The sequence below is a fragment of the Eurosta solidaginis genome, chromosome 3 (assembly GCF_040869045.1).
Source record: "Eurosta solidaginis isolate ZX-2024a chromosome 3, ASM4086904v1, whole genome shotgun sequence".
NCBI classification, from domain to species: Eukaryota; Metazoa; Arthropoda; class Insecta; order Diptera; family Tephritidae; genus Eurosta; species Eurosta solidaginis.
The window spans coordinates 256256678-256270866 of NC_090321.1; the positions used below are offsets into that span (position 1 = coordinate 256256678).

The 14189-nt window shown below is 38.5% G+C and overlaps 1 protein-coding gene across 2 annotated transcripts; it reads right to left on the minus strand.

The window, feature by feature from the left end:
• Positions 1 to 1369: 1369 nt before the first annotated feature.
• Positions 1370 to 12130, minus strand: Agxt (Alanine-glyoxylate aminotransferase). Of its 2 annotated transcripts, none has more exons than XM_067778162.1 (3): positions 12013 to 12130; positions 2958 to 3820; positions 1370 to 1605 (listed from the first exon to the last, which is right to left on the minus strand). In XM_067778162.1, the coding sequence occupies exons 2-3, from the start codon at positions 3815 to 3817 to the stop codon at positions 1443 to 1445; spliced, it is 1023 nt and encodes a 340-aa protein (XP_067634263.1). In that variant the 5' UTR covers positions 3818 to 3820; positions 12013 to 12130; the 3' UTR covers positions 1370 to 1442. The 2 variants fall into 2 exon arrangements, with proteins under 2 accessions (XP_067634263.1, XP_067634262.1); XM_067778161.1 differs by lacking the exon at positions 12013 to 12130 and adding an exon at positions 9353 to 10213.
• Positions 12131 to 14189: the final 2059 nt, after the last annotated feature.

Sequence of the window (14189 nt, forward strand, 5' to 3'; positions counted from 1 at the left end):
CTATTTACTGAAAAACTGCTGCTATTGACATGAGAATCTCATGATGAGATCTTATGAATGTCGTATTATTTCGCATATCCATCTTAACCTTGCAGGGATAATATTTGTAAGCCCCAAAAATCTTAGTTATAATTACAAATTGCATTATAAAGTCCCATTTATGGTACCAACTGCAAAATATAGTTATAAAATTGCGTGAGCTTTGGTTTTTTGAATAATTTTCCCAGATATCTGGTAAACTGTGGATTCTATAATTTTAATTTTAATGTAGAAATCGAAGTTGCTAAAACTACCACTCCATAACAAAAGGAAGACTTAAGATTTCAAAGCGCCAAAAATCGGTTGTTTCCAAACTCTGTTTGCAAACGCAGGACGAAAAATCGTTCCAAAATGCATCAGCTCGAGTCAAGTAAGTTCAAGCTTGGCATTTTCGTCCTAATGATAAGAGTGCTTACTTTGGATATGCTGTAACCTTACTAGAGCAGACCTTGGTGACTGTCCCTTTTATGTTAGGCACTATAATACCACTAGCAGAGACGTTGTTGACGGAGCGCTCACTGTCCAGGAAAGCAGCTGGATCAACTGTTAGCTCTGAAGGACTGCCTCCGTTTTGTGAGTCACTTGGTAAGATATGTATGTTGAGCTTATGACAATTACAAAGCTTGGAGTTTTCTCGGGAACATGATCAAATCCAACCTGGATTCTACCAGCTAACAGCTGGTTTGTGAGTCACTTGGTAAGATATGTATGTTGAGCTTATGACAATTACAAAGCTTGGAGTTTTCTCGGGAACATGATCAAATCCAACCTGGATTCTACCAGCTAACAGCTGGTTTGTACCATCGCCGAGAAAACTCCGGCCGTACTTTTCGGCTTGATATGGTGACAAACTGTTGGTTGCTCATTCAATATTTCTAAGTTTTTAAGCTTATCTATGAGCCGAAGGAAGAGTATGGCCAGCGTATATTCTATTTGTACCCTTTTGACTGGAACCAAAGCTTGGAAATGGCTTTTAGATTTTTGGATAAAGAGGAAGCGGTTTTTGAACTATATGTAGGAAAAATAGCTATACCCGAGATCAACGAGGTTACTATTCAGAAGCCATTTTATTTTAGTTGCTGGACGTTTAATCTTGGTAGTCTGAAAGTAGGTAGTTTGTACTTCCTCGTAAAGAAAAGTTGTCCTTGTTCAACCTTGTGGCGTGTCTAAGTTCATATATGCTTGTCAAGTCTCGCTCGTGCCATCTCGGTTGATTGAGAAGTAGACCGAGATCCGATTCTTAATGGTTCCTTAACCCCCGTGTTAAATAACCCCAAGAACGTTTTCCCAACCTAACAAAACCTACCTCCTTGGAAATACAGTTTATAGCTACGTTCACTTATTTATTTCACATTAATATTAAAAATTCTAAACAATAACCTTAAGCTAAAATTAAGAAAATGTCATATCTTAGATTTCTCTTGCAATTTGGTGCTTTGTATGGCTTCATGTAAAATGTTGAGTACCAGATCGACACGCTCAAAAGTGGCATTCTCACCCATCAGTCCAATGCGGAACACCTGTTCAGCAGTAGGTCCCAAACCGCCGCTTATTTCCAAATTGTATCTAGCAAATAAATTCATTGTTAGAATTATAACATTTCCAGACTACACCTTTTCCAGTTTAAGTTCAGAAAATTACAATTCAAGTTCAGATTTTTCAATTTAAATTCAGAAATTTCAATTCAAGTTCAGAAATTCACAATTCAAGTTCAGTGTTTCCAGTTCAAGTTCAGAAATTACAATTCAAGTTCAGAAATTCCATTTTAAATTCAGAAATTTACAATTCATATTCAGAAAGTTACAATTAAAGTTCAGAAATTCCAATTTAAGTTCAGAAAAACACATTTCAAGTTCAGAAAATTTCAATTCAAGTTCAGAAAGTTTGTCAGGATTTTTTTTCTTTCATGCAATTGCAATTAAAGTATGTAACATGGTAAATGTTAGCGCTAATAATCTGATTCAAAGATATGAAGGCCTACTATCTGTTAAGAAGGCATTGGACTTCTTAACTCACTTAAATCAACTTTGCTCACATCAAGGAGATAGCGAAAAAAACCCGTTTCCTCTCTTCTCTCTCCTCCTCTCATAAGAGGTCAATTACAATGGCATCCAGCTGTATTCTACATAAAGGTCGCAAGCACATTGATCTGCATTGAGTATGACAGCAGTGATGACGAAATCAACGGAGCATCCACAATCCCGCAAGTAACGTATAAGTACTGTGTGTACAGATCAAGTCTTCCTCCACCTGCCTCTCGCAACTCTGCGGAAGTCTCCCCCTTCCACTGCTTCCAAACTGCGGTGTCGACTGAAGTACTTTTATGGCCGGAGCGTCCTCTTGCACTTGTTGCAAAGAGTTATCCTCCGTTTGATTTCTTAGCTAGGGATGTGCACGCCTTGGAGAAAACTTGGGGTACACTATATCCAAGCCACCATTGTCAACGAAGCATCAACCCTTCCGCAAATAACATGTATGTATTACAATACGTAGTATGAATTGGAATAACTTTTGAAAACACCCTACTTATAATTTTCTGAATTTGAATTGTAATTTTCTGAACTTGGAATGCAATTTTCTGAACTTGAATTGTAATTTTCTGAACTTGAATTGTAATTTTCTGAACTTGAAATGAAAATTCTGAACTATAATTGTAATTTTCTGAACTTGAATTGTATTTTCTGAATTTAAATTGGAATTTCTGAACTTGAATTGTAATTTTCTCAACCTGAATTAGAAAATCTGAACTTGAATTGTAAATTTCTGAAGTTGAATTGTAAATTTCTTAATTTAAATTGGAAATTCTGAACTTGAATTGTAATTTTCTGAACTTGAATTGCAATTTTCTGAACTTGAGTTGTAAATTTCTGAACTTAAACTGGAAAAGGTGTAGCTGATATCGAGTTTCTCATTCTTACTTTGTCATCGCATATTCGGACACCTTACGCCAATCAACACCCGTCGGCACCTTAATCGTATTCACTGTGGGCAAACGATCATTAGCATTTGGTACAAACATTTCCAACTTAATATCCTGAACGCCACACTGCAATCGATGTGAACATTCCTGATGACGAGTTATTACATTTTTACGACCCGCAGCACACACCTGAGCCAATGCTTCACGCAAACCATAGAGCAGAGTTGAAGAGATTGTATGATGATAAATACGTGGTAAATCGAAACAATTCCAATACTGTCCAACAAGTAGTGCGTCGAGGTAATAGGACTTAACAAGCGTTTTTCGAGATCGAATACGTGCGATAGCACGTTCACTAAACGAGACAGGTGTAATGCCGGGTGGTGCACCAAGTACCTTGTGCGACCCCGTATAAGCCATATCGACTTTCCAAGCATCCATTAAGAATTCTGTACCACCTAACGAGGTGACTGTGTCCACAACGAAGAGACAATTATATCTTTCACAAAGTTCACCAATTTCTTTCAAATGTTGTTGTAGTATGCCAGTTGAAGAATCGCCTTGTGCTACAAAAAATATCTGCGGTTTATGTCCTTCGAAGGCAAATTCGATTTCTTTCATTGTTAACGAGCGTCCGAAGCGTGCCTCAACATAACGTATATCACCATTGAGACGTTTAATCATTTCGGCGGCACGATGACCCCATAAACCGGTACAACCTAGAAGGACAACATCACCATCTTCTACGAGGTTAACGAAAGCCGTTTCCATGCCAGCATGGCCAGAACCGCTTATACACATTGTTGCTGTGTTCTTTGTTTGAAAAAGATGCTGTACGCCGGCTTTGATATCGTCCATTATCTGGAAAGAGGTAATGGAAATAATTTGAAATTGTGATCTGAATATTGCATTCCTTTTACGGAAAAAAATTTTAGTTGGGAAACAAAACTGTAAAGTTCACACATCTTTACAGTTTTGTCCGAAAAAGGAAAAACACAAGAAATCAAAAAAGTTTAAACAACTGTCCTAATTTGGCAGTTCCGTAATAAGTCACGCCAGCCATCTCTGTTTCAAAATAAATGACGCTGATTGGGGGAGATCCAGTCTTTCCCCACCTGTCCTGTACTTTTTTCCTTTCGGATGATAGCAACGAAAATCTTCTATCCTTGAATACAATAAACTTTTATAAAATCGACTCTTAAAGTTGTTTCGTTTAGCCTCAAGAGGATATGAACGAAAATATCTTACAATCTCAAAGCGTACTTTATTACAGCTAAAGCTTTCTGGGCATTTCTCAAAGGATTTCTTTGTAACTTTCTTACTTAATTGGCGTTTAAACGGTTGTGACCGTCCAACAAGTTGCGCCGGTCGCTTCTTCGCCGTGCTAACTGGCGTCAATTGGTAACAGCAAGGGAATATAAATCGTTTTTCACCTGGTCCTTCCAGTGAGAACGAAGGCCATCCAAAGTGGGGGCCGCCCTTCTCCTCTGCTTCCATGGGCTGGTCCCGATAAAAATACTTTTTTCGCCGGAGCATCAGCTTTCATTCGCATGACATGGCCCAGCCATCGTAACAGCTGATTAAACCGCAGCGGACTATGTTGATGTCTGCAAAAAGGTAACTTGACAAGAGTATTCGACCCACTTTGAGACGTGTAAAGATGAGCCTGACTGTAAGCAATAAAGACATCTCAATATAAGCCCATGTCCCAAAGATGGTCGATACAAGTCCAACCCCGTTGCTTACGGGGGTGTAGCCATCTCCCTGTCAATGTCGCTGATGATCCACGGTACTCCAGGGGATGGAAGGGCTTTTTTCGTGGGAGCAGTTCACCTCAGGCAAATATCTCTTGGGGTGCTTCCAGGATTGCTTGTTAAAAGTTTCATTGAATCCTGATGAAAGTGATTCTCTGGCGCAAATATCGTTTGGAAGCGGGTTGAAGGTCCTTGAAAGGTTAGCGCTTTTAATATAGTTTTCGGACAGGATAAGTAAAGGGTTTGGCGCAATTTACCTCCGAAGTGATTGAGACGGAGGTTCTCTTTCAATTTGCGTCGTGTTCCATTCAAATTGGTGGCACGGGACCTACATGTTTTGTGCCGACTCCGAACAGCAGCTGCATGTCAGATGAATTTTCACTGAGAAGCTTTTCATGCCAGAAATACACTCGGAGGGTTTGCCTTTAATCGGTACTATTCAGTCCCGAATACCATATGGTCGGTTTTGTTATGTCGACGGTTAGCTAGACTTGTATAGAACAGGGCAATTTGGGAAGTAGACGATGGAAAGGCATTGTAGTCAAAATTGTTTGAAAATATAAGCAGTCGAGAAGAATATTCGTAGCGTTCATCGAAAGACCTTCCACATAACCGTGAAATAGTTCGGAAATTAATACAACTATAGCCCAAAAATTTCCAATATAAACTAAAAATAGCTCTTGGTAACTTGACAAGTGTAATCGACCCACTTTGAGACGTGTAAAGATGAGCCTGACTGTAAGCAATAAAGACATCTCAATATAAGCCCATGTCCCAAAGATGGTCGATACAAGTCCAACCCCGTTGCTTCCGGGGGTGTAGCCATCTCCCTGTTAATGTCGCTGATGGTCCACGGTACTCCAGGGGATGGAAGGGCTTTTTTCGTGGGAGCAGTTCACCTCAGGCAAATATCTCTTGGGGTGCTTCCAGGATTGCTTGTTAAGAGTTTCATTGAATCCTGATGAAAGTGATTCTCTGGCGCAAATATCGTTTGGAAGCGGGTTGAAGATCCTTGAAAGGTTAGCGCTTTTAATATAGTTTTCGGACAGGATAAGTAAAGGGTTTGGCGCAATTTACCTCCGAAGTGATTGAGACCGAGGTTCTCTTTCAATTTGCGCCGTGTTCCATTGAAATTGGTGGCACGGGACCTACATGTTTTGTGCCGACTCCGAACAGCAGCTGCATGTCAGATGAATTTTCACTGAGAAGCTTTTCATGCCAAAATACACTCGGAGGGTTTGCCTTTAATCGGTACTATTCAGTCCCGAATACCATATGGTCGGTTTTGTTATATCGACTATTAGCTAGACTTGTATAGAACAGGGCAATTTGGGAAGTAGACGATGGAAAGGCATTGTAGTCCAAATTGTTTGAATATATCAGCAGTCGAGAAGAATATTCGTAGCATTCTCATTCGCTGTAACGTAGAACCGACAAGTTCTCTGACAGGATGCCCAGTTCCTTTATGTGGTTTTCAGCTCTCAGTGGGCTGTATACATGCTTGTTAATGATCAAAAGGGTTCTGTTATTAAACTCTATATTATATTCTCGCAAAAAGAGGTTTGATTAACGGAGATTTTTAGTGCGGCACAAATATCTCTCTTTAAGTCTCTTCTCATCTTCCTTGCGTTTAACGTCTACATTGTGTGAATCACTTGAAGCTTATCTTGTTATACTCTCCGCCTGCCTGCTCTATAAATTTGTGACGATTGCAGTAACTTGTAGGCCGTCCGACAGTTCAATTTATATGTTGGATCTGGAGCGAAAATAACAAGATGCAAAGCCCTTCTGCATGTTCGGTCCATAAGTGTGGATACTCTGGAGGCATTACATGATTGGGAGAGTCTAACTTTTCTCTCAGTCGGGGTTAATATCACTTTCCTGCTCTAACAGCACTTCAACTGTATTTCTTCGTCATAAACTCAGGGCTCTCGTGATATAGGCAAATGCTAGCTTTTGCAGGTTGACGAGTGACAGACCTATCGTCGACACAGTTGCCCTTGATTGCCAAGCTAGGCCTTCCCATAATAGTGTGTATCCATTTCAGCGTATGGACTGCCTTCAGGGGCGCCTGCATACCAATATAACTGTATAGCCCGAAGATGACTCCTACTCCTGTCGAGGCCGTTGGCGTCATACCTAAACGGAATGGTGGCAGTCTTGTGCAGATTTATGCTTAGATCCACACTCGTCAAACAACGACATTTAGTTTAGCAAATGTTAAGAAAATTTAAATAGGTCTGACTTCGATTCGAAGTGGGTATATATATATCAGAAAAAATAATGAGCAGGTCGCCTGTAGGTTTGAAGCTCTGGGTAGCCAAGTTCGCTACATGACACAAAAATATATCTGAGGGTGAACTCCTACTTTATTATCGGAAGAAGGATGGCTATTCCTATGCCAAAAGTTCGAGCGCCACTTAATTGTGAGTCCAATAAGACTTTGTACTAAATCAATCAGGTTATTGATATGGTTTGTATGTTATCATTTGACTTAAGCTTTTTATTGTTTTTGTAAATCATTCGGAACCGCAATGAGCATTAGCCCAAACGCAAGAGTTTTGCAAAGTAATTACAGATACAGTTCAAGACTCAGTTGAAGCACCCAAACGTAGGTACTTTTGTTATTAAGAATTGTGAGCGATGGAGCTGAACGAACCGGCTGTCAAACCTCGTACATAAATACTTAAATACATATTATGTATGTCTGCGCGTATAAGCTTGGTATATCTGATCATGTCCCTTAAGAAGTCCATTGGGATTTAGTCATGCCTTAATTGCAGCAAACGGATATTATATTAAACAATACTAGATTATACCGTACGACGTGATCTCAAACCAGTTCAACAGATCGCTGCAGATGGTCTGAGTGCAACAACGCCTATATCGACTGTCAGTTCGAAAACAACTCATGTCAGCATTTGTTTTAGGAATTTTTTTCATACATGCCCTATCTCAATGAATTTTCCAAGAGAGGGGCGTTTTTCAACTAATTCTTAGATATTGTGTTCTTTAACTGAGTTCTGTGACAAGGAATTTTTTGAAAAGTCGCTGAGATACAGCGTTTTCAAAAGGTAGGGTGTTATTCAACTCAACAGCTGATATGTGATCGACATATACATGTGATATACATTTTAGGTAATGCTCATACGAAAGCTTCCCTTCGTAGTTCACTTTCGGACTTTATTTTTATTATATATATTTTTTTTTCATGAGAACGATTTGTGCATTGATATCACATCGCGAAGTCGCAAAATATTATCATATGTTGCAATATCATATCATCAAATCAAATCGTGTTGCATTGAATTTTTTCAGTGTACATCACATTAAAAAACTTCGTTTTATATCAAATTACGTTCAATTTATGTCAAGTATGTTAAAATAAGCTCATATAACATCAAAACATATAAGATCACATTCTTACGATATCACATCATATCATGACGTTCTAAAGGCATTCTTCAATGAAATTTCAGCTGTGTCAAACTTGCTTGTTATTTATCCAACATAGCGCCAGTCACTATTCGAGAGGGCGGCCCCCAGCGGGCTAGGAGGCTTAGAATATACCCGCGGTAGGTATGCCTGTCATAAGAGGCGACTAAAATACCAAATTGATTCAAGGGGTTGCCAGCGCAATATATAGATTCTCCAACCCAATTATCAACCTCACCTACCCGTGGCGAATCCTGTTTCATTAACAGCCGAGGCTCTGGCGACCCCGAACTCATGATGGGTTTAGAGGGTTGGAGGGCGGTATGGCCTAGAAGGTTTCATTTGGTCATACCAAATCGTTCCAAAGATGGTCAGGCTAGTACCTTTATGGTGCTTGCAAGCAGAACGTACCGGGTCTGCATCCGGCAAAGGACCATCAACATCCTCCCCAAGGCATTTGGGGAGTGTCCTTATCGCTACAACAACAACAACATTCGAAAGGACTAATCAGTGTCGATGTTCGAGTTACATCTGCAGCTAAATACACAAATGATGGTTGGTTAGGACAGGTTAGGTTGATCTTGTAAAAAGAGATTCTCACTTGGATTGAAAGTGTACATAGTGTTACAAAATGAATTGCAAACTTGTAACATCATAAAATACATCCCATTCGCAGACGGGCTGAACTATGAGTCGCCCCAATTTTAAGATTTGAGCTTCTCCTTAAGTGTTTAACACGTCTTTTATTAGAAGACTGAGAAGGATATTTGAGGAGTGTTCCATAGACTAGAAGAATTTCATGAAATTAGTTTCACATGGCGGGTCTCCAGACCAGCTTAGGTTTCTAGGTTTCGGGATTAGAAAAAATGTAAACTTTTATAAAGCGAGTCGCTTGGGCTAAGACAGACCTTGAACTAAGCGGGCGACAGCTTGCTTACTGCACCTTGCTGCTAAACTGCTTTGCGCAGCGATCAGGCTTCCGTCGTTTTTCCAAGATCGTCTGGACAACGAAGCGTCAATTAACGTTTGTATGAGACGGGGGAAGCCGTAATAAGTAAAACTAATCACACATGATTAATTTCTCCGCAGTCACATACGTTATCAGTTCGCACAACTTATGTTTATTTTAGTTGAGTATGTATCTATATTTGGCTTATTAATTCTAGCTAACTTAAAATTAGAACATCTAATCTAGTATGCATACCTCAAAAGATTCAGGATGCATATGTCCCAGAATTGGATTACTTAGCGAATCGAGTACACGTTGGGAACCATTCGATGGACCTGGACCCATAAGCGTCTTATTTGGCACATAGAGTGGCTGCTTCAACGATACAGGAGCAGGCAACTCCATTTTGATTGTACTTTTATAAATATTTTTTTTTAAAGAACACGCGTTTTTGAACCCGCAATTAAGCTTTATCGAATATAAAATTTTTTGTACTTAAAATTATTTTTTGATCCAATTTTTATTTTAATTTATTTATTACTCAGAAATTTGTTTGTACTCGACTTATTTTAGATAAAGTTTTTTCGAAATCATATATTTTCAAACTCCAATTTTTTACTAAAGACTTGCTCAATTCAAATTTATTCGCTGCAGTTATTTGAAAAAGATTTATTTACAACCTCGTTAACAAAAGCACAAATTTTATTCTACCAAAATGAAACTTTTTCGAAAACGAGTTATTAGCGAAAGTTTTTTGAGCTCGAATAGTTTTGATCCCGATTTTTCACAACAAAAACTTTTTCTAGACCGATTTATTTTCGAGTAAAATTTTTTTTCTAATTATAAGTATTTCCAGCAGTATTTATATTTTGTAATAATTTATATTTTCTTAGCGCTCTCGCCTTTTGTATAAACTTCTAGACCTATTATCACTACATTCGCTGACCGCAGTTTATTATCACAGTTGTTGACTTTTCCAAAAAAAAATTTATATTGAAAACCACACAAATGTATCAAGCAATCGTGTTCACACAGTCTTGTTTATTAATATATTTGTAAATAATAAAATCTTCCCTTATCACTTAGAATTCATTTAAATCAAGCTAAATATATATTTTTTCACACGCGGATATGTTATTAAACATACATATACACATCCATGCACTAGTGATGTGTAATTCAGAGTATTTAAAGAACCGGGGTTTGGCAAGTACATTGATAAAGAAAAACGGTACTGAAGACGGCACAACGCCGAATTCTGTTTGTCTCGAACAAAATTTAACAACCGCTGACTGCAAATCATTCCAATATACACTAATTATACTCAGCGTGCTTTGCACACAAAGTATATTAACTTTGATTGGATAACGGTTGGTTGTACAGGTATAAAGGAATCGAGATAGATATAGACTTCCATATATCAAAATCATCAGTATCGAAAAAAAATTTTTATTAGTTTTTCCAATTACTTATGAAAAAAAATTTGATTGAGCCATGTCCGTCCGTTAAGACGATAACTTGAGTAAATACAGAGATATCTTTACCAAATTTGGTACACGAGCTTATCTAGACCCAGAATAGATTGGTATTGAAAATGAGCGAAATCGGATGATAACCACGCCCACTTTTTATATATATAACATTTTGGAAAACTCAAAAAACCTGATAATTTAGTAAATAATACACCTAGAATGCTGAAATTTGACATGTGGACTGATATTGAGACTCTTGATAAAAATTAAAAAAAAAAAATTTTTAAATGGGCGTAGCACCGCCCATTTGTGATAAAATCAATTTTACAAATATTATTAATCATAAATCATAAATCAAAAATCGTTAAAGCTATCGTAACAAAATTCGGCAGAGAGGTTGTCTTTACTATAAGGAATGCTTTGAAGAAAAATAAACGAAATCGGTTAATCTTTGCAAAAAAGAGCTTTATATCAATGGTATTTCATTTCCCAAGTGGATTTATAACAATAAATAGGGAAAACTTCAAATTAAAAAATGGGCGTGGCAGCGCCCCTTTTATGACTAAGCAGCATAACTCGAAGAAAAATTAACGGATTGTAATAAAATTGGGTACAGGAATTTTTCTAGAAAAAATGGACGAGATCGGTTAAAGACGGCGCCCACTTTTATATAAGAGATTTTTAACAGGGTCGTAGACGAAAATAATAAGCTATATCTTAGCGAAAAAGAGCTTTGTATCAATAGAATTTTAATTTCTAAATTGAATTTTAACATTAAATTGGAAAACACTACAAATTTGAAAATGGGCCTGCCACCGCCCCTTTTATGACTAAGAAATTTTCTATTATTCGGGAGCCATAACTCGAAGAAAAATTAACATATCGTAATGAAATTGTGTACACATATTTTCCTTATAGCAGAAAATATTTCTAGTATAAATGGACAGGATCGGTTAAAGACCACGGCAACTTAGATATAAAACAAGTTTAAAAGGGTCGTAGACTAGAATAATAAGCTATAACTTAGCAAAAAATAGTTTTGAATCAATGATATTTCACTTATCAAGTTTTATTGTAGGAGGAAATGGGGAGAATTTTTTTTAAACGGGCAGTGCCACGTGTTATGTAGAAAAGTAATTTATCTGAAATGAAATGTGCAACTGAAGCTCACACTGAGTATATAATGTTCGGTTACACCCGAACTTAGACACCTTTACATGTTTTATTTGCATTTGGTTGTGAATAATGCACTCTGTCTGCCAATACTCTTAGAATGCGATTTCTCAATAGGTAACGGGTTCGGTTTTGATTTTGATACCGCTTGATCGAAACATCCCTACTCGAATACTTATGCATAGAAAGCATTGGGTATAGTTACTAGGGCTAACCCCGTCTTCACTAAATAATGATATGAGTTTCTTAAAGGCAAACTCACAAACTTACCCAACACTCATTTGCGCGTGTGGTATTTTTTCTCCCCTTTACTGTTGTTCACCCATTTACTCTAAACCTGTAAACAGAATGCCCTGACGCCGCAAAATAAACGCGACGAACTTCGCCTTGTCAAAAATAGATCCGCCATAATTACATGAAGTTGAGCACAATGAAAGCGTAGAGCGAAATTTGCGCGACGGCATTTTGCGACGATATATTTATTTCTTAATGCATTTGTTATGCCTGAGTATTAGCTTTATTTCATTTTCATTCTTTGTATGGGATCTGGGAGGCTGGTTGCAATGGTTCTTTAAAGACCCTGGTTCTACGTCTACGGCTGCACGGTTCCTTAATTCACTAATGTGTATGTTCGTTTAATGGAAATATAAATACATTAGTACGATTTCACACATACCATCATCACAAAGAATTTCCCTGCAAAAATTGCGATTAGTCTAAGATGAATCCGGGATGAGTCGCAAAGGAGCATACGACCAATGCCAGTTTTGATCTCTTTGTATGAGTTGAACTGTCCCCTTTTGTTTGAGCATGTCCTGTGAAGAGACTAATTGTACCCATTTATACCCGAAAAGGATCGATAGGATCCATATCCTTTGTACCCATATGGGAACATATGAAGACTATTCCCTTTTCGGTTCAATAAGGATTCAAATAGGGACCAGTCGCATTTTTAACACCAATGGTAGTAGAAATGATACTCACCGATGTAATCCATTTTAAAAAATTATTATAATTGTTTTAGTTTCATTTCCTTCTGCACATTCTACCTGTAGACCTGGTAGCAAAGAACATAGCATTAACAACTGCACCCAGGCTCGGTGCCTCGGGGCAGCTTGAGAGCCGACCATATGGCCATAGTATCAATCACAAGACGAACAGACTACCTGATTCCCTATCTGCGCTTCGAGGGAGATCTTAAGGCCACAATAGAGGTGGACGGTTGGCGCAAGGGTGCGCAAATGGCGGACGAGGCGATACATGTGTACACAGATGGTTTCAAAGTAGTGGAAGGAGTAGGGTCTGCGGTATACTGTGCTGATCCGGAAATAAGCAGATCCTACAGGCTGCCGGATTACAGTACCGTTTTCTAAGCGGAAATATTAGCCGTAACCAAAGCAGTAGAAACCCTGGAAAAAAATAGCATAAGATGCAACCTTGTTAACTTTTATATCAAGCAGCAATTAAGGCAATAATCTCGCATAGCACAGCATCTAAATGCGTGTTAGAGTGTAAGCACTCTCTGGAGAGAATCGGGACAGGGAGAAGCATACATCTATATTGGGTACCAGGGCATATGGGAATAGATGGGATGGGCAGATGAATTAGCTAAAAGCGGCGCATCCCTTGAAGCTTGCTCCGTAGAGGTCCCAATTAGACTGGGCGTGATTAAGCGAAGGCGAGAGGTGCACATGATCGACCAAGCGGGAAAGGCGTTGGTTCAAGCGCGGGGCTGTAAAGTCTCGAAGATTATGTGTAGGGCTTACAACCTTAGACTAACAAAGTTGCTTCTATCATTAAAAAGAGAGGACTGTAGACTCATGACGGGTGTTATGACTGGACACTATCTTCTGGCGTCACATGCCTTTAAATTAGGCTTGGTCAATGATAGCATATGTAGGAAGTGCGGGTTGGAGGAGGAAACGATCGAGCACGTTCTGTGCTCGTGCCCTTCACTTGCCAGGCTAAGACTCCACCTATTAGGAGTGCTAAAGCTGTCAGAGCTAGAAGCAGCAAGTGGCTTGAGTCCTAGGAAGCTTCTAGTATTTGCCAAGACATAACATAGGTCCTGGTTTTTGATAGGGTTTTTCAGTTAGGTCGTTAAAACAAACTTCTGGTAACACTACGGACTCAATCAGTCTATGTGAGATCCTCATGAACCGACCAGTTCAACCTAACCTAGTTTCATTTACAGTCTTTAATAAGTTTTATTTTATTCAGGTGCTACATTAACGCTACTCGTTTTTCTTAAATAATTCGATTCAATCACATGTAATCTTTTTTATTTTACTAATTTCGTTGCAGTTTTTTTTAATATTTCTTAAAATGGGCTACATAGATATGAAACTGAATAATCCCAACTGTACCCGAAAGGCACTAAAGGCGATCAATTATGCCCAAATGTAGACAAAAGAGGCAATCGGAGACTAATCTCTTTAGGGATTAAT